At 51.1% G+C, this 21,266-nt stretch overlaps 1 protein-coding gene across 2 annotated transcripts in view; it reads right to left on the bottom strand.

Moving 5' to 3' along the window:
• Nucleotides 1-21,266, bottom strand: part of ANXA11 (annexin A11) — a 39,937-nt gene that overhangs the window by 13,782 nt on the left and 4,889 nt on the right. For both annotated transcript variants that reach the window (XM_068547978.1, XM_068547979.1), the window contains exons 2-4: nt 3,459-3,521; nt 1,813-1,925; nt 335-721 (exon numbers count right to left, since the gene is read on the bottom strand). In XM_068547978.1, coding sequence (XP_068404079.1) covers nt 335-721; nt 1,813-1,925; nt 3,459-3,513 — 555 coding nt within the window. In that variant the 5' untranslated portion in view covers nt 3,514-3,521. The remainder of the gene's footprint in view (nt 1-334; nt 722-1,812; nt 1,926-3,458; nt 3,522-21,266) is intronic.

Genomic DNA, 21,266 nt, shown 5'->3' with positions numbered 1-21,266 from the left:
CAAGGCCTTGAGACCAGTTCTTACAAAACCCAGGCAGTAAATAACACCAGACGAATGAAGAGTACCCGGAGGCATTCAGACCCAGCTCCCACAGGGACCATCTAACAAGCTGCGACAAAGAGGGTGGCTCCCTAGGTCCTCAGGCATACAAACAGGGGATGGGGAGTCTGTGAGAAAGTGACACTGAAAACTACAAGTTAGAGCTGGAGGACCTAGTCCCCCCCACCCCGTCCCCTGCACGGTCCCCAGCCCTGTTGGCAGAGGACACTGGGCCACATGTCTCGGGCCCTTGGAGCCAGGACTGGACAGAGAGTAGCACAAAGTTGGCACTCACCTGGGCTGGGGGCACAGCAGGGGTGACGGTCCCGGACCCAGAGTACCCTGGGTAGCTTGGCACCGGCTGCTGTCCCGGAGGTGGCATTGGCGACTGCCCAGGGTAGGTCATGGGCGGCTGTCCAGGGTAGGACCCCGGGGGCTGCTGCCCAGGGGGCGGCATGGGCTGGCCTGACACAGGGGCCCCTGGGTATGGCGGATATGAGGGCATCCCAGAGGGTGGGTTTCCTCCAGGGGGCGGGTACATTCCATATGGAGGAACAGGCTGCTGGGCGGAAGGGGAATGCCCGAAACCCCCCGGGGGGACGGGAGGGTAACCGCCCCCAGGGGCCCCGGGGTACAGGTTTGGCACGTTGGCTCCTCCGAATGTCCCGGACATGTTGGCAGCCTGAAAGTCCACGAAGCAAGAGCCTTAGACTAACAGCCCCTGAGGGGTACAGCCATACTCCGTCCATCTGCCCTTCCCCGCCCTGAGCCCTGCAGCAGGCACCCAGGAGCCACACTCAGCTCAAGCCAAGTCCGAGCACCACCGGCTTCTCAGCAAGGCCCACCTTGCCCACCCACCTTGTCCCACACGCCCTCTACCTGCACTGGTGACCCCCTTTACCTGCCCTGTGCCCGAAGAACCCACACTCGCTCTAACACCACACCGTTTCCTTATGCTACTGTCTGTCTCTTCCCAGTGGATGGTAAGTACTCCCAGGCTGGGATTTTTCTATCTCCAGTGCCTAGAATGGGCCTGGCACAAATTTAGACTGTGGAGTGGTTACACCGTTTACGTTGAGCATACATTTGTTTTTAGATGATAAAGTATGCTATTTTACAAGCAAATCAACAAAAGTTGCATGTGTGCCCGTGCTCCCGGGCACCTGCTGCCAGGCCCAACCAGGAGAGTCATCCACGTGCACCAACAGCCCCCGCACGCGTGTGGCCACCTGCACGTGGCACATGCACGCACACACAGGTGCACACCCCCACCCCTCCATCCCTACGCTGAGCTCATACAGAAGGTGCTCGATGCATACTCCACGAAGGCCCCACCCCTACCCAATCCCCCAGAGCTGAAAGGGACCTGGAAGACCATGTGGCCCAATGCATTCCCCCACCGCTCATTTTACAGACGGGAAAATCAAGATGCAGGAGCCGGTGAGAGCCCTGATGGAAACCATCATGTCCTCGGCGCCCACAGATACACACCATCATGTCACACACACACACACACACACACACACACACACACACACACACACACACACACACACACACACACACACACACACACACACCCTGACGCCGGTGAGAGCCCTGATGGAAACCATCATGTCCTCGGCGCCCACAGATACACACCATCATGTCACACACACACACACACACACACACACACACACACACCCTGACGCCACGGAAGCCAGCAGCCTTTCTCCCTCTGGCCACGCCGGTGTGGCCCCCGGGGCAGCCCAGGAGGAGGGCTGGACTCACCATTCCCGAGAGGTAGTCCTGGTTGAACTGCCCTGCGTAGCTGGCCACGTTATCCAGCCCGATGGGGGGCATGCTGGGTGGTGGGTAGCCAGCACCTCCCCAGGCACCGCCACCTGAAAGCAACATCAAGCTTGTCGGCGCCCCCGCGGTTCCCCAGCAGGACAAGGCAGAGACATCAAGCTCCCAGGTGGTCGGAGGGGAAGCCAAGCAGAGCCGCGGACAGTCCTATATAGACCACACGGAAAACACTCGGGCAACAAAGTCTAGCCGGATCCCGCTGCCAGAGGAAGGGAGGAGGGAACCTTCAATTCGGTGTTCAGCAAACACTCCCAAGACCCTCTGTGGGGTATTAAGGTAGGAGGGCCAAGGGCAGACCTGCCCTCCTGGGCTCACCCCCATGGAGTGGGAGTACAGACATAAAGACAGGTCACTCGGGGACACTGTGCCAAGCCCAGGGCAGCGGCAAACTCAGGGATCACTGAGAGTCCACAGTGATGGAGAACCACGGCAGGGGGCGGGTGGGCGTCGGGGTGGGGTGTCCTGCCGATCTGGCTGTGTGCTGTCATCACAAGTCTGTAAGGGGCAGGGAGAGGCAGGGTGACAGGACGGAGGGAGACAGGGCTCTGTTATGGAAAACAGACACCTGTCCTTGTCAGGAGGACAACAGGGGAACAGCAGTAAAGACCCCCAGCTCTGAAACCATCGGGACCGGGGTATGTGCCCCGGGGCAAGGCACTCAACCACCCTGGCTCAGTTTCCTCAGGTGAAGTGGGGATAATTAGTGTTTGCCTCAAATTGCTGTGAGGAGGATTAAGAGAGTTAATGCCGGGCAGGGCTTAGCTGGGAGCCCGGTGAGCATTCATGTGTTACAGCTGTCACCATGACAGGCAGCTAGCATCATCCTGCGGGCTGCTGGCCTGTTAGATGCAGCCCTGTCCACGACAGCGAAAAGGCCCTGAAGGGCCTCGTGTTTGGCTTTCCAGCCCCGGGGCTCCGGGATACTCAGGACGGTCCCGGAATCGCCCGCCTGCTCCCTCTCTTGCTGCTCAGGTGATGGCAGAGGTGGCAGTGGTAGGACACGGGTGCCTGACCAGCTGGCGCAGCCTCCCTGCTATCGGGCCACAGGAGCAGCTGCAGCAGTAACGTCTGACCCTTAGCAACTGCCTCCACTTCCTCCCTCTGCAGGGGCCCTGCTGCTGGGAAACCACACACCTTGAGCACAGGGCAAGAGAAGTGACAAGGGGCAATCGTCACCTAGCAGTGCTCCAGAGGACACTGAGCCAGAGGCTCTACCTGGCTATCGTGTTCCTGTCTGGGCCAGCCCAGTGATGGAGATGCTTGAAGCCACTTGCAAAGGAGAAAATTGAGTCTCAGAGAACGGTACACATTTGTCTGCTGCTATCAGCTAATAAGGCAAGAGATCGGGGCCTGGCCTGGTCCTGGCTTTCCAGAAGTGGCTTCAAACCCTGACCTCGCCTGGCCCCAAGGTCCAAGCTCTTCTCCAGCCCCTCCCCCGCCTGGCTGCACTGTGGGGGTCCGAAGGGAGCAAGGAAATAACTGGAGAGCACCATCACTCCTCCCCTCTCCACTCCTGGGCCCTGAGCAGAGAGGGCGTTCCCACCCCCGCCTGCCCCAGACCCTCTTACCTGGTGCAGCTGGCGGGTAGCCGCCTGTGGGCGGTGGGTAGCCTGGGTAGCTCATGGTTAGATCTGAAAGGAAAAAGGAAAGTGTGTTCAGGCTCTGCCGGGGGCTCTCACCAGTCTCACCGGAGAACAGTGTCAGCCGCAAGCTGGCCCTTGCAGGAGGAGCTGCATCAGGCCTGACCCGTGGCGGGCAGCCCAGCTCACCCTGTACCTGCTGGGCCCCCGCCAGAAACAGCAACCAGGGGCATTATGGGATTCACCACCCATGAACCAGTGAGTTTCCCTGAAAACCCCTTTCACCCAAGCTCCATTCCCACTTCTGCTGACAAGGGATGCTGCATGTGTGAAGCTCTTCTCCCACCTCATTCTCAGGGGGGTCCAGGTCTATTTGCCTGTATCTTCTTTATCACCATCCATCCAGCAACAGGGAAAGCCAGAGCCCCTACCTCCCTGTGCCCAACCTACAGACCCCAAGCTATACACAGCGGCCTCCAAATTGGCTCTGCCCCAAACGACACTTTTTGTTCTCCAACCTCTGGTTCACCAGGCAAGGGAACCGGGTATGGTATCATCATTCCTAGAAACAAGGGGAGACCTCAGGAAGGCTCATCTGATCCAGGATCCGGAATCAGGACAAGTGAGGAGTACAATCCTGTCCCTACAGATGGGGCAGATGGAGCTCAGAAAGGGTAAGCGACTTGCAGATCAGTAGTAAGGGAAGGAGAAAGGCCAGAACCTAGAGCTCTTACCTGTTGCTGATGGTGGGATATCTGTTCTCACAAAGCCCCTCTCTGTACACATCCCTCTGCCGTGTCTCATGTTAGCTGAACTGCCCAGGAGGGACACAGATCCGCCGTAACACCACACACTGTCAGGCAACCTGCCTACTCTTGCTAATCAGTGGCTGCTGCCGTTTGAGAGGCACCCAACAACCAGTGAGAGTGAGGAAACCTGTGGGCCCCCTTAACAATCACACCTGCTGACCCTAGGTTAGCTGCTCCTCCTCCCACGCTGGGTCCCAAGCTAGTTCTCAAACTGCAGTGTGCATCAGAACCACCTGGAGGGCTTGTTAAACACATTGCTGGGCTCCACCCACAGGGTTTGAGTCAGTAGAACCAGAATTTGCATTTCTAACTAGTTCCCAGATGATGCTAATGGTCCAAGGACCCCCCCCCCCCACTTTGAGAAACACTGCTCTAGAGCTGTTACCCACCTACAAGATTCTGGTTGCCTTTCACAGCTACACTGGCGAACTAGGCATGCTGCTTTCAAGGAAGCTGAAGGGCTTCCTTAAGGTGCCACTGGTCCCCATGGGGTGGGTCTGGGTTCTCAGCTCTGTGGGCATGGTAATTTGTTTGGGTCAGTGGGTCCACAGGTGACTGCAATGGGAGGCCAGATGATGGCCTAGTGACCTTGGAGAGAGCTAGAATTGGCGACCTGTGGTGTGGGCCAAAGGCCCTTTCCCAAGCACGCTGTCATGTGCTGACTGAGGTCCCTAGTGGTGCTGCTTTCAGTCTGACCCATCTACCAGAACCCTCAGACGTCATTGGTGAGGAGATACCCTGGGGAGGCAAACGATGGATGGGCCAGGAACTTTCTGATGGAAGAAAGAGAAACCAGCCCTCAGAAAAACAGGGGGAGCTGCAGTTGTGTTCCTGACACCTTTGTCTCTGGAGATCACCTCCCTGGGGAATGAGTCCAAAGGCCCATCCACAGTCGGATGGAAAAACAAAACAAAAAAGCTGGATACTACCCTGTTCCATACGCCAAAATAAAACTTCAGCCAGACCAAAGTTTAAGCATAAGAAGTAGCCCTCATCCCCAAAGATAAAATTAAATTTCTGCATAAGAAACAAGTAACGAAAACAACATAAAGACAAGAGAAGTGACACATTTAGGAAAAATGTTTTATGATAAGAAAAAGACCAACAACCTTTATAGAAACTCAAATGATGCAAACAATTACAGAAAAGGAACTACAGATATTCACCCTCACTAATATGCTGACTTGCCAGCTAAAAATACAGAGATGCAGAAATTAAACATGACACACGCTTTGACTCAGAAGCTCTACTTCTGGAAGTCTGTTTCCCAGACACACTAAACGGCGGCATCTGCCACAACAGCAAGAAGGAACCCCCAACTATGCACCTGCAAGAGGCTGGTTAAGTAAATCAAACAGATCCACACAAGGGATACTCTGTAGCTTTTTTAGAAATAGCCAGCTCTGTAAGTGGGGATTTGAAATGATCACCATTATTAATCAAGGTGTAGTGCTGTGTGTATGCTAAGCTAACTTCGTTTTAAAAAAAGAAAATGTACAAATTTAGCACTGTACACACACACACACACACACACACACACACACACACACACACACACACACACACACACACACACACACACACACACACACACACACACACACACACACACACACACACCCCCCCCCCCCCCCCCCCCCCATCCCTGGAATGTTAAACAAGAATGTTAAACAAGAAACTGGGTAACGCTGGTTGCCTCTGGAGGGGAAAACTGGAATAGAAATGAAGCTCACTGTTTACATTTGCATTTCTTGCCACATGCATGTATGCCGATTAAAAAAAACAACTTTAAAAAAGGCCCAATTCAGGTGGGGATTTCTGAGCTCACTTGAGGCCGTGCTGTTCTTCCAAGATTTGAATAACTCACACAGGGTCCATTCAGTGCAAGGCGGCCCGGCTCTGAGCCTGGGGTTGGCATTATTATATAAATATACCATGGGACTCGGACCTGAAGGGACTGCTAAGGTTCCTGGCCTGGGGCAGGACCGCAGGCCAGCCTCAGCCGGCTCACAGGGTGATGGTGCTCATTCCCAGAGTTCCCTGACGATGCCCCCGGGCCCCCCATCTTCGCCTCTCCCCAAGAGGCCACCTCCAGTCTTCCCCTCTTCTGAAAGAACTTTTTCTCCCACTGTTTCCTGCCTGAAATGGTTCCGCGTCTGCGACCCACTCTGTTCTCCTTCTGCGCTCTCTTGGGAACCAAAGGCCCCCGGGGTGGTTGGAGAGCACAGGGCAGTAGCTCCGCCCCCCCCAACCCCCCCCACACCCCGCCTCCCCAGATGGGTAACACTTGGGTGTTCTGGACAACGGAGACGGGATGCTGATTCCTGTTAAATTTCTCTCTTCCATTCTGCCCATCGTCTCTCTAGCCTACTAAGATCTCCTGCCATCCTGACCAACATCAAGCATCTTAGCACTCTCTCTCAGCTTTCTTTTATATCCACCGATTGGGAAAGCATGGCATTTGCGTTCTTCCAGGCGAGTGATACAGAAAGAGCACTCCTGAACTGTCGCTGCCGACCACTTCCCAGCCCGACATCAGCCCATCCAGGACCACACGGGTACAGGCGTTCAACCAGCTACCAGACCACCTAACTCTACCATAGCCCGACACCTGTTTCCTCGTCTTGTTCACAACGGTACAAAGAGGGCCTCCATCAAACGAGAATGCTAACACGTCCCCCGCGTGCCTAGAGCCCTACAGCTTAACCGTCTAATAATCCCCAGGAGAAAAGCAAAGGCAGCGGGAGAGCCTGGTTCGACCTTCGGATGCCCTAGTGCCCACCTCGCCCCTTCCCAACGACCACATGTCCTAGATCAGCACGCAACTCTGACTCCCAACATCTACAGTCTTCCCCGCTTTTTTGAAGATTAAGAAATCTGCTCATGGCCCAGTCTCTGGGTAACTCCGGCCTCCACTGTTTCTCAAAAGAGGCCACCAGCAGGGTCCGCTGTCCTTGGCGAAGTTGGCCTGGCACGCTGGGGTGCCATATCCTGATTCAGAGGGGAGCTCGGGCAGGGCTTGTGGGGGGGACCTCATTTTCCCCTCCCAACTCTGTCCAACCCTCACTCTTCACGACAGAAGGGAACCCCCTGGGTTATAATCCTGCAGATCTGCTTTCTCTGTGGCATCTACGAATATCACACCTTCTGTGCTGACCAATGCCTTCCTTCTACTTCTGCCCTTTAAGAAAGAAAAAAGGTGCCTGGGTGGGATGCTTCACACAGTGGACAGGCCGGGATTCTGACAGGCTGGGCACATCCCTGTTCCATGTTGGCTCTGGTCAGAGCACTCTGTCTCGGGACTCACTGGAGAGGGCCTCCAAGTGCCGCAGGCAGCTGGCCTCTTCGGGGACTGCTCCAGTTCCTAGAAACCAGCCTGCAGGGAACTTCCGGCCTCTGGTCCTGCTTCTCTTGGGGCACGATGCAGCACAAATACCACCCTTCCTTCCTCACTGGGACCATCTACCTGCACCTGTACGCCTGATTTCATCCAGCTGTGGCCCTCTCTGGCTAAACTGGTGCTTCTCAAACTTCAGTCTGCAAAACAATCACCTGCTGGACTTGTTTTAACCCAGATTGTTGGGTCCTGCCCCCATAGTCTCTGCAAGGGTAGGTTTGAGACTGGCCCAAACATGCTGAGGCTCCTTGACTCTGGAGCACACTTTCTGTAGCACTGCTTCATCACACGTGAGAATCACCTGGACAGCTTGCTAAAAATGCCGAGGCTTTGGTCCCAGTCATTCTGGGCCCTTCAATCTGGAAAGGGTCCAGGAATCTGAAATATAAACAAGCATCCCGTTCCCATCTCCAGGGATTTTTTTTTTTTTTAATTTATTTATTTTTGGCTGCATTGGGTCTTCATTGCTGCGCACAGGCTTTCTCTAGTTGCAGCGAGTGGGGGCTACTCTTCGTTGAGGTGTGAGGGCTTCTCACTGCAGTGGCTTCTCTTGTTGTGGAGCACGGGCTCTAGGCAGGCGGGCTTCAAGTTGTGGCACGTGGGCTCAGTAGTTGTGGCTCACCGGCTCTAGAGCGCAGGCTCAGTAGTTGTGGTGCACAGGCTTGGCTGCTCCGCAGCATGTGGGATCTTCCTGGACCAGGGCTCAAACCCATGTCCCCTGCATTGGCAGGCGGATTCTTAACCACTGCACCACCAGGGAGGTCCTGCAGAAGTTCTGATGTAACTGATTCTGTGCTCCACACTCTAGGAAACACACTTTCCTTTAAGATACTTCGACACTTTCTAGCTTATTCTATCTAGCCTTTATTCCCAGCAGTAAGCTCCGAGGATAAACACCAAACCTGGGCATCCCAGGATCCCATGAGACCAAGCCTCAGTTTCCTAGGTGAATGTTGAAAGCATACAGCAGGTACATAGGGGGCTTCTCAGGGACTGTAAAATGCCCTGTTCCCTAAAACTGTGTACATGTACACAAGAATACCATTCAATTTCAAGGGCTCCGCAAAGGCCCTAGCCAGAGTCCCAAACACAGGAATCTAGAAATTGTTGTGTTGGGAGAAGAGGCAAAATCACCCAGAACAAGAGGCACCTCACTACCCTGACCTAGCCACACCCCCCACAATGGGGAGTCTTCTTGTTCCCCCACCCCAACAGTGGGAGATGGCAATAAGGGCTGGGTGATGCACTATGCACATCTTCTGGTGTCCTGCCTGACTTCCAGGGACATGGAGGAAAAAGGATGGTGGCAGGGCCATGCCTCATACAAGGATATAGCACTGTCCTCCCCAGAGGGCCAGGTGGGGACACAGCTTACAGCGGGCTAACACTGAGAGGAGGCAGAGACCTGGACGCATCTCCCAGGGCCAGAAGTTGCACGGCCGTGAGACCTCCCGCCCCAGTGCTCAGCAGCAAACCAAGAGGGCCTGGACTAGGGTGGACGCTTTCGTGGGATGACCTCTCCACTGGCCTTCCCAGTCTGGGGACTAGAGTATTTATTTGTGCTAGTTTTTTAACATTAAATCCTCAATCTGTTTTTATGTGAAAATTTAAATGTCGAGTTTAAACCATGCAGCTCAGATGATCCTTGCTGATTTCTTTTTAAAAATAAAAGGAAGAGAAGACAAGCTACAGAATGGAAGAAAATGTTTAAAAAGACACATCTGATAAAGGACTGTTATCCAAAATACAGAAAGCACTCTTAAAAACTCAACAATAAAGTACACCTGAAACTAACACCACATTGTAAATCAACTATACTTCAATTAAAAAAAAAAACTCAATTAAAAAATGGCAAAAGACCTGAACAGATATTTTGCCAAAGAATACATAGAGATGGCAAAAAAGCATATGAAAAAATGCTCAACATTATACATCCTTAGGGAATTGCAAATTAAAATAACAATGAAATACTACTACACACCTATTAGAACGGCCAAAATCCAAAACACTGACGACACCAAATGCTGACGAGGATGTGAAGAAACAGGGACTCATTCATTGCTGGTGGAAATGCAAAATGGTACAGCCACTTTGGAAGGCAGTTTGGCAGTTTCTTACAAACTAAACATACTTACTCTTAGCATATGATCCAGCAACAGCACTCCTTGGTATTTACCCAAAGGAGCTGAAGACACACATGGACGCAAAAACCTGTACATGGATATTTATAGTCGCTTTCTTCATAATTGCCAAAACTTGGAAGCAACCAAAATGCCTTCAAAAGGTGAATGGATAAATAAACTGTGGTACATCCAGACCATGGAATATTATTCAGCAGTAAAAGAAATGAGCTATCAAGCCACGAAAAGACAGGGAGGAACCTTAAAAGCATATTATTAAGTGAAAGAAGCCAGTCTGAAAAGGCTATGTACTGCACGATTCCAACTATATGTCATTCTAGAAGAGGTAAAACTGTGGAGAAGTTAAAAAATCAGTGATTACCAGGAGTTAGGGGGAGGAAGGGATGAATAGGCAGAGCACAAAGGATTTTTAAGACAGTGAAGCTATTCTGTACGACACTAAAATGGTGGATACATTAGTCAAAACCCATAGAATGTACCACACTAAGAGTGAACCCTAATGTAAACTACGGACCTTGGGTGATAATGCTGTGTCAATATAGGTTCATCAATTGTAACTCTGATGTGGCGTGATGATAGTGGCGGAGGTGGTGCTGTGAACTTAAAGCTGCTCTAAAAAATAAATCACATTTAAAAATAAAAAATAAAAGGAATACAAACACATTGTAGGGAAACTCAAATGGAACAGAAAGGCACAAAGAAACAAAATTCATTCTCCCCTCTAATCCCCTACTCAAAGGTCACCACTGAGCAGTTTCCAAAGTATTATTCAAGACAAGACACACACACACACACATACACACACACAAATGTAAATGCATATATGTATGTATATATATACAGTTTATGTATGTTCGTGTATACATATACGTATAATTTTTTAAAAAAACGAGAAAGAAATTTGCTTATCTGCAAACTCTCCTTGCTCCAGTGCAAAGCTAGGTTTGGGCAGGCTAAGGTGTAACCGGTCAGCCACATGCCTTCCTGGCCCACCTCCATCCAGTACCTGGCTGCTGGGAGATGAAGGGTTAGCCAGCCCTGGGCCGGTCTGAGCAGCTCCTGACCGCCACACACTGCCCACTTCTCCGGGGTCACTGCTGGGAGGCAACAACCCAGAGCAGGGCGCGAACGGGGCCCAAAGCAAGACTATTTAAGGTAGTCAGTTCCAAGAATGTTAATACGGAAAAGGGCCCCGACCAGTGACCTGGAGCCAGGCCCTCACCTCCCCAGACCTCGGGTGTGACAGGGGGCTTCACCTCTTGGGGCTCTTCCTAGTTGGACTCCTGAAGGGGACACCTCTTCAGGTTTTCACTCCAATCCTAGATTTACAGACTTCCTAAATGCCTATGCTGGAAGGAAACTTGAAGATTATCTAGTTTCTAACCACCTTGGTTTTGGAGCCAAAATATGCCAGGGACACCGCTTACTCAAGTCACAAACACATGGGGAGAGGGTCCAAGGTAGAACACTCAGCCTGCTGGGAGCAAAGCCTGCCTGCCTTTCCCTAAGAGGGTCATACTGCAAAACCTGTGACCATTTCAACCTGGGCTGGGCTGGCTTGTTTGGTGGTCCCAACCGGTCCTGCCATTGGTGACCTACTTTAAGACCCCTCCTCCAAGGACAGTGCAATGACTGCTTTGAACTGCGGTCAGCCAAGGACATTCTTCATGGCCAGGAGGTTCCAGAAACCCTCAGGTACCTCGGCTCCCACCACCTCCCTCTCCCCATACCTACAGGGACAGGAGGAGAGAAGCCTGGCAAAGCCCAAGCTCTGCCACACACAGTCCTTCAAAGTCTTGCTCAGGCCTAGCCTGGACTCCCATCTCCAGCTCAGCCTTGCCAAGCAAAAACAGGCAGCATGATGTAGAGCTCAGTGCTTCCTGAACTGTGTTCCCCGACACCAACTTACATCTTACGAGTTGAGAATTTACCAGGTGCCCAGTTAAAAAAGAGAAAGAGATTAGTTGTCCAAAAACTTTGGAAAATGCTGCCTATTACATCCCCTTCTGGAAAAGTGCCAATACTTAATAGCATAATAAAGGCTCTGAGAAGTCCTGTAACAAAGGTGCCTGCTTAACTTTTTCCCTCAATTTCGCAAACTTACTAGGCAACAATAATAATAGTTGACATTTATCAAATACTTATTATGTACTAGGCACTGTGTTAAGTGCTATACATGGAACAGAACTTTACAACAACTCTATAAGACAAATACTAAGGTTATGATCTCTGTATTAGAGATAAGGAAACTGAGGTATGGAGAGATTATACAAGTTGCCCTAGGTTACAGCTAGTAAATGATAAGCCAGGATTCAAACCCAAGCAGTCAGGCTCCAAAGCTCAGGGCTTTTACCCCTACGCTGTACGTCCTCACAGAGCCCACCGGCCCTAGACACTAGTATTTCAAAGACCAAAACTTTAAAAACACTGGTTGATGGAATACAATAGAATTAGGAAGCAGGACACCAGGTTTCACCGTGATCCCGCGTATTTCACTAAAGGCAGTCTAGGGTGGTGGGAGGAACATGAACTCTGAGGCCAGATGGCCCAGGTTCAAATCCCAGTTCTGCTCCCTAAGAGGTGTGTGGTCTTGGGCAGGTTATTTAACCTTTCTGGGCTTCAGTTTTCCACATCTGTTAAACGTAGATAGTAATAGTTTAACATCAAATATGTTCTCACGATATCATTTAACCTCTCACTGTATCAGTTTCCCCAACATAAAATAGCAAACAGGATTAGAGGGTCCCAGAGGACCCTGGGCCATTTGATAATACACAGGATGAGAAATGTGGGAGCAGGGAGGGGACAGGGTGGAAAGCTGGGGGTCAGGACGGTGTGAAGAAGGGCAGAGGACAGGAGCAGTAAAGTCAGCTGGTTCCTTCTCCCACACCAAGCCCAGTGCAGCAGCAGATCCTGGATGGGAAGGGCTGTGGTGGATTTTCCAATCTCCCCGAGGAGAAACCACCAACAGGAAACTGGCAATGTTTTCTTTCCATCCCTGCTGCAGGCCTGGGTGCCCTGGAGGCTTGGTCCAAGCTCCAGGAAAAAAAGGGGGTGGGAGGGATGGAGGAGGAAGCACCTTTGAAAAGGCCTTTGGAAAAGAAACCTGCCCGGGAGCAGGGCCTCAGCCTGCACAAAGCTCCAGCCCTACTGTCAGCATGTCCACTCTGGGCCCGGCCCTGATAGAAACCATTTTCTCTGCTCTCAGTTGCCTTTCCAGACCAGGTCGTGGGAACTGAGAAGGAGTGAGGAGGGAGCGAGGCAGGAGGGAACACTTTCATGGAAAAGTACCTGCAGATAGACACGGAGATTCACAGGAGGTCTCTCTACTAACTCCTCCACGGCACAGCCCTGGCAAACCTGGGTCACTCCAGCTCATCGGGAGAGTCCCCTGTGACAGGTGCCCATACCAAACAGGCTTCTGGAAGAGCCAACACTTAGTCAAATGCCAACCCCGATTCAGGATTTCTGAGGAGTGGAAAGCGGCCACAGAGGAAGCAGGTGAACCCAGGTATGGTGTCAGTATCTGGCTGACAACCAGGCCCAGGACATGACGGGGGCTCAGGCTGCGGTCCTTGTAGTCGCCAAGGTTCTTGTGACAGGCACAGTGGCAGTGAAAGAAAAATCCCCCCACCTAAGTCCAAGGTGTGGCCAGGACCTAAGGAAATACCCCCTTCCCCAAATACGGAAACCGTGGTTTGTTTCTAAGTGCAGCTCAGGCTGGGGGAGGCAGGTCTGTGTCTGTCAGTTTCACCACGTCCACATGGGGAAGCTGCTGGCAATCACACCACCCGATCAGAAGGGGCTTCTCAGGACTAGCAGACGTAAATCAAGCACAAGTCCCAGAGTACTGGAGGCCTCCTGGCTGTCCCAGACTTAGCGCTCAAGTCCCTCCATTTCCTGCAAACTCTAACCCAAGCGCTGGAGATGGAATAGCGACACTAAAAAGTGTCAACGATCAAGGCACCATCAGGTTCCTTGTAGGTCTGTCAAAAATATTCCCAACAGACAGTCTGCACCCTGATCCCCCAGAACTGGTGACTATGTTGCCCTACATGACAAAGGGGCTTTGCAGATGTGATCAAGGTTACCAACCTTGAGACGGGGAGTGTATCCTAGATTATCCAGGTGGACCCATGAGTCCTTTCCTTGCTATGTTAAGGATGAAAGGAAAGGATGAGGAGAAATAAAGATGAAAAGAAAGAGATAAGAAGCTTGAGAGGGATTCCATCCATGCACGAAGGGCGCCAGGAGCCAAACAATGCAGACGGCCTCTAGAAGCTAGAAAAGACAAGGAAATGGATTCTCCTCTAGAGCTTCCAGAAAAGATATAACCCTGACAACAAACACCAGGAGACCCGTGAGACAAAACCGTACGACAGTAAAGTCATGTGCTAAAATGGGGCAGCCGCAAACAGTAGGGCAGTTCCTCAAAAAATTAAACGTACGACCTAGCAATTCCACTTCTGCATATGTACCCAAAAGAAGTGAAAGCAGGACTCGAAAATATTTGTGCAGCAGTGTTCACATAAGTTATTATTCACAGCAGCCAAAATGTGGAAACAACCCAAATGTCCATCAACAGATGAATGGATAAGCAAAATGCGGTATATACATAAGAGTATTTGGCCTTAAAAAGGAAGGAAATTCTGACACATGCTAGAATATGGATGAATCTTGAGGTCATTATGCTGAGTGAAATAAGCCAGTCAAAAGATAAATACTCTATGAGTCCACTTCTATGAGGCACCTGGAGTAGTCCGATTCAGAGACAGAAAGTAGAATGGTGGTGCCGGGGGCCGGGGTGGGGAGGGGGTGCGGAGAGTGGAGTGGGGGGTTAGTGTTTAATGGGGACAGAGTTTCAATTTGGGAAGATGAAAAGTTCTGGAGATGGATGGTGGTGACGGTTGCACAATAATATGAATGTACTCAATGCCACCAAACAGCAGACCGAAAAATGGTTAAAATGGTATTTAAAAAAAAAAAAAAAAAAGCTGTGTGTTTTTAAGCCACTAAATATGGATAATTTGCTACAGCAGCAATAGAAAGCAAGTACATACAGTGACCACTGCTTCTCTCCTTCCCTCCACATCTTTCCATGGTGTCCTCTTTGAAAAGCCTCTCTTTGTATAAGAGATCAGTGCACAAGTCTACCTCAGTCAGCAAGAGAAGCAATAAACCAAGACCACAGAAAAAACCATTCCACCGAGAAGGGAGGGACCAGGTGCTCACGTCTCCTACATGTCTGGGAATAAGAGCTCACTCAGTAAAGCTTTGCTTGCTTGTATTATTATCAGTCAACAAAGTCACCATGGTGAGACCCGGGGCTTGTGAGTGGGTTCCCGATGGCCGGCCAGGCACACCCAGCCAGCAATGCAAATGCTCTTGGGAGGGAAAAGGTGGGCAGTGTGATGTTCGGGTTGGTGGGGCAATCACACCCAGCCAGCCAACACCAAGCAACTGGGACACCAGAGATCATTCTGCCCTAGAGATGACTCAGTTCATTCCCGCCCACCCCACCTCGGCTCCGATTTCACAAGCGGAGAAACTGACAACCAGAGAGTGGAAGTGACAGGCCAAGGTGACACAGCAAGATTCTCCCAGGGCTGGCTCAGGACCCGCCCACTTCCTGCTCCCAAGCCAAGGGCCCACTGTCCAAAAGGCAGGACCCCAGCCAACTGCTGAGTTTTCACAGCATCTTTAGAGGGAGGTTCAGGTTTTGTTGAGCCTGAAGCCTATATAATTTTAGGGGCCCTTTTAAGACCCTAGATGCAGAACACTTTCTTGCAAATTCTACAAAACTATGACTTTGTGAATTCACTGCCAGGGCCTCTCCCACAGCCTTGCAAAGGCCACATGCAAGTGACTGGAGGGTGGGGGGGCTTGAACCTGAAGGTTAAGTTTCATTAGCTTCACACTAGTTCCACCCCTGGGCTCAGAGAGGCACCCAGTGCTGGGCTAGACTTCCCTGAGCACAGGAGGGAAAAACAAAGTTCTGACCTGCACCAGGCTTTCCCTCTAGCTGGGGAGATAAACACAAAAGAGCAATCACAGGAAAATACCCACAAAATGTTTAAGAGCCACTCCCAGGCAGAATGGAGATTAAGGCTGAGAATCAGGAAAGGGCTCTGAGAGCAGAGAGGAGGAGGGAGGCGAGGTGGGAGGCGTGGTGTCTAGGAAAGCGGCTTCTCTCTGATGGATGGGCCTCGGCAAACCCAAGGCTCCCCTGGGCATCTCTCCCTCATGTGTTAAACGAGTGAGCCTGCGAGGGATCCGTGGTTGTCAATCTGTGCTGCCCAGGCCCTGGGGCTCCCTGGAGGTTTTGTAGTTCACAAACATTTATTTTGTTGTGGGGAGGGGAGGGGTGAGGCCACAAAAGAGACTCTCCAACTTAAATTTTGTTTTAAATGGAAAAACAGGAAACCTGGCAACAAGGGTCCAACATTCCCACGTGGTGGCACACAGCTAGGGCTGCAGCAGCTGCCCCTTCATCCAGGATGCCTGTTTGGGCTGCCCACTGTCCCCACCAGGGTTGTCCCTACAAGGTACCCGTATCTGTAATGAAAGGAACAGATGTTCATCCAAGGCCCTGCCAGGTAAGAGGTGGGGAGAGGGGTGGCACACAAGACTAAAGACCTAAAGGCAGCAGGGAGTCCCTGGGCCTCTACATTCCTGGGGCCTGTTCAAAATGCCTTTGGAAAGACCCAGTCCCTTCAAACCTAGAAGACCTGCGAGAGTATATACTCCAGCTCCTAGAAGCCCCAGGAAACCTCTCCTTCAAATAGCACTTATCAAGGGCTGCTCTTCTAATGGTGACCAAGTCCCCAGCCAGTCTTGTTCAGCTGGAAGCTGAAAAGAAATCCCCATCAGAATCTGCAGATCACACTGGAGGAGAAGATGCTCTTTCAGATCTCAGGTGGGGCTGATCACTGTGGGATGCTAAAGCCTGCCAACCGCCCTGGGCTGTGCCATGGCAAGAAAACGGAAGGTCCCTGGAGGTCTCCGTGTGATGGAAAGAATGCAGGAAATGCATGTCTGGAGCTCAGTCAGGCCAATACCTCAGCACTTTCCATCTTCAGAACTTCTGCTCAGACAGTCCCTCTACCTGGTCTGTCCTCCTGTCTCCTTTGTGCCTTCCTTAAGCCTAAGTCAATTCTGGCTTTCCTTTCAGCCAGATGGAGCCCCGCTTCTTTCAGGAAGCCCACCCTGATCTCTCCACCCACAACGATGATCTCCCTTTCTGGAACTTACCAGCACTTGGCCTAAAATGTTTTCTATGTCTTCTTAGTGCTCTAATAATACTCTCCCTTTTCCAGTACCTATGACAGGTACTAATACATATATTACCTCATTATATATCACCTCATTAACCTTTGCAATGATCCTGCAAGAGAGGTATTATCACCTCAAGGGAACTAAGGCTCAGGGACAATTCTTGACAAGCAAGGATCACACGCCAGACTAGTGCCCGAGCCAGAATTACTTTTTCTAGGCCTCCCAGTGAGAAAGTCAGTGCCCGGGATATAGGACAGGCCTCTCCTCTCCTCCTCCACTGGCCAGTATGGGGCAGGGCACAGTGAGGTCCCTGACATACACCAACAGGACACCAGTGTACCCTGATTCATCTCTTTCACACCCTGGTGGCACCTGTCCCAGTGACCTCTTCGATCAGAGCTTCTGGTACAGAGGCTCCAGGAATTCTGGGGGCAGAAAGGACTGATCTAAGACATTCCCTCTCTCCCTCCCACGACAGGGTAGAACCTCAAGTTATGTGAGAGGGCGTATGAACATCCCTGACTCTGCTGGGGCACTGCCTCACCTCTGAGGTGTGGGTCACTGATGCCATCAGGCCCCAGGAGCAAGCCAGGGAGCCCCAGGGCAGCATTCCACCAACCCTGACCGCCCTTTTCCAGGCACTGAACAAAAAGCCCACAGAAAGTGCTGTTAAACATTCAACTCCTCACCCACACCCATGAATGAGGAATAGCTGGAGCCCAGGTCAATCATTAGCCAGACAGTGCCTCAGACTCTGCCTTCCGAGGGCTGGCACCTGGGGCGGCCCAGCCTGGAGAAGCTCCGGGCAAAGCGGGCTGGAGAGTGGCCACGGACCAGTGTCCAGGCCTGACCAAGGGGTTGAACTTGAGCAAGCAGGCTCAGAAAGACACCTCTTAGAAATAAAGCCAGGTCCTGCCTGGTGGTGCAGTGGTTAAGAATCCGCCTGCCAATGCAGGGGACACGGGTTTGAGCCCTGGGCCGGGAAGATCCCACATGCCGTGGAGCAACTAAGCCCATGCGCCACAACTACTGAGCCTGAGCTCTAGAGCCCGCAAGCCACAACTACTGAGCCCGCATGCCACAACAACTGAAGCCTGCGTGCTTAGAGCCCATGCTCTGCAACAAGAGAAGCCACCGCAGTGGGAAGCCCGCGCACCACAACGAGGAGTAGCCCCCGCTCGCCGCAACTAGAGAAAGCCCACGTGCAAAAATGAAGATCCAATGTAGCCAAAAATAATAAATAAATAAATTAAATAAAAATTATTAAAAAAAATTAAAAAAAGAAATAAAGCCAATTCCCAGTGCGCTGGCATTTGGATTACACAGGAATCCTACAATATCAGGGCTGGAAGGGGCCTTCAGGAGATTCTTTGACTCAACCAGCTTATTTTACTGAGGTGGGAGCCGAGGCCTAGAGAGCAAGGCCTGCCTGGGCTCTCAGGATCGGCTGGGACAGGACAAAGACTCAAATCATGTTTCTCGACCTCCCGGCCGATGCATCGCGGCCCAGGCCGGCTCCCCTCCACTCACGCTTCTGGGCGCCATTCCACCTTCCTGGGCTGGAGAATGGACTTGGAAATGTAAAGGCTACCCTGGGAAAGACAGAATGAGAAAATGAGTCTGCTGCCTCCTAATAAAGCCCCATATCATCAAGCCACAGAGAAAGCATCCTCTGCCCAGGGAAGCCTCTGCGACGTTGCTTCTCCCCAGGTTTACCCCCATGAGTTAACAAGAGCAGAGAGCAGGGGTTGGCAGCCACTTGTTTTGATCTCTCCAGGGTATCAGGAGCTGCACTGACCAACAGCCCAACTCAGTTCAGGGTTCAAATGGCCTCTGTCCCCAAGCTCTCCCGGAAATAGACACTGATGTGTCACACCTGGAGTGGATGAAGGTTAAGTCGGGAGAAGGAAGCACAGTAAGACTCTCTCCATCCCAAAGCTGGGTCTTGGAGAGACACCCGCACCCGCACCCCGAGGGGCCTCTAAGATCAGGAGGTGACTCCAAGTGGCAGAACGAATGGCTGCCAGACCTGACTATTGGGAAGGGCCTGGAAGCAGCAAGACCCTCAGAGCCATGAGCAAAGTAGCAGCAGCAATTTGCCTGTTTAGTCACCAGCCCTCAGGATCGGAGGCTGCCACCCCCTGCACTGCCTGCTGGCTTGCCCCTGTCACAAGATACCATTCCTACTTCCTAACCTAAGGAAGGTTGGCTTAGCCAATGGCGAAACCGACAAGCACAGGAGTAGTTTCAGACTGAGGACACCAGTGGGTGGTGTTCCAGAAACTTCGGTCGCCCCCCCGCCCCAACCATCTGCCCCCTCTTGCTTCCATAACAGAACACTACCTGCAGCCTGGCACACGGCAGCCCCAAATAAGGACTATGTTTCCAAGCCTCCCTGGCAGCGAGACAGGGCCCTGTCAGGGAGTCAGCTGTCCTGGGCCTCGCAGGTAAGGGAAGCACCCAGAGCAGTACTGCCCAAGTGTGGTCCCCAGACTGACCGCATCAGCACAACCTGGGTACCTGTCAGAAAGGAAATTTCTTGGGCCTCACCACAGACCCCCTAAATCAGAACCTTTAGGGGTGGGGCCCAGGAATCTGTGTTTTAACAAACCTTCCCAGTTATTCTTAAACATGCTCAAGGTTGAAAACCAAAGCCATGGAGAATGCTGGGAGCAACTTTTCATAAGGAGCCTTGTGCCTGGACAACCTCATGGAACAGACACTTATCAACTCTGGACTCCAATTTCTGGCGATAGAGAAACTCCTCTCTTAAATCATGGCCAAACCTGAATCCTAATGCAAGTGGGTGGGGAAGAGGAATGATGAGAAACTTAACCCAGACAGCAGAAATCAGGAAAGAAACAACATCCAAGTATAGTAAATAATAAACAGAAAACAAGACACAAGAAATAAAATCAAGACTATCTGGTATGCAAACAGTCTGAATTCTCTACCAAAGACAGAAATGACCAAATTCGGTTTGTTGCTATTATCACTGCTTTCTGCCATGTCCCCCAACCCCAGTCACGTGCTGATTACAAGAGAAACACTTTTTTTTTTTTAAAGGAGAAAGAAAAGTTAAAAATTAAGGCAAAGACATACTAGGTGAACACAAAGAAAAACCAGAAGTGGAAATATTAATATTAAAAACATGTTGAGGACTTTCCAATAATCCTGCCTCTGCAAACTGAGGGTTTTTTCCAACCATTTCTCAGCCATCTGGAAACACAAGACTTGGAAAACTACTCCCTAGGAATCCATGGTACAACAGGGCTTAGGCCAGTCTAGTCCCTTGAAATAGTTCATGTGACTTAAAACACAAGCATAGAAATGAGTGTAAAACTTGTGGCCCAAGTCTTTATACCTGACATTTGGCCCTGGGACATTTTTGTGTACTGTTTTGTCACATCCCTTGGGGAACAGAGAAAGTCCGTCTTGCCGCTTCAGATGAAAAAGGAAATGTAATTGCGAGTCACAGCCGTCCACCTCCTTGGACCTAAGGGATGGGGGGGAACCAAACACAAAGGCAGAGGAGTGGTACCCAGGCCCATCTCTGGGCGTTGCAGACAGATCTCCTTTTATCCATCCCTCCTAAAACCTGGCTATCATGGGGGCCACTGGGACAGGCAAGGAGGGGGAGCTCACAGTAATCCTGACTCAGAAGCAAACGGGGGCAGCCTGACTACTACCTACTCTGCATGAGTCTAAGTGGAAACTAATGGATGCGGCTTACCCCCTCCCTGACTGACGCCTGCCTCCAAATTTCTGAGCCTTTCACTTACTGTCCTATAAAATGCACTTAGTTACTAATTTTAGGACTGTAAAGAAGGGATTCTCCCAGATTCTTGGAGATATATGCTCCTAAAAGAGTTAATACAGAATTTAAGGCCAAAGGTCAAAAGCACTGAATAAGCAACAAATGACAAAAGGTACAATCCACAAAGGTAAGCTTGATAAACCTGTACACACCAAACATGCATGCCAAATTCATAAATCCAGGACAAATATAAGTTGAGCTTGACTCAAAAAAAAGATTCAATAAGCAGGGATGCACAGGGCAACCTCAAGATCACAGATATATCTGAAGTCTGTATCCCACAGAGAGTACACGTCCATGAAAACTTTTCACAGTGATTGTGTAGCTGGCCACAAAGAAAATCTTAATACAGTCCAA

This window comes from Eschrichtius robustus, chromosome 7, assembly GCF_028021215.1.
Source record: "Eschrichtius robustus isolate mEscRob2 chromosome 7, mEscRob2.pri, whole genome shotgun sequence".
Classification (NCBI taxonomy): domain Eukaryota; kingdom Metazoa; phylum Chordata; class Mammalia; order Artiodactyla; family Eschrichtiidae; genus Eschrichtius; species Eschrichtius robustus.
The sequence above is the reverse complement of the archived record's forward strand: the minus strand, read 5'-3'. Positions and strand labels throughout refer to the sequence as shown.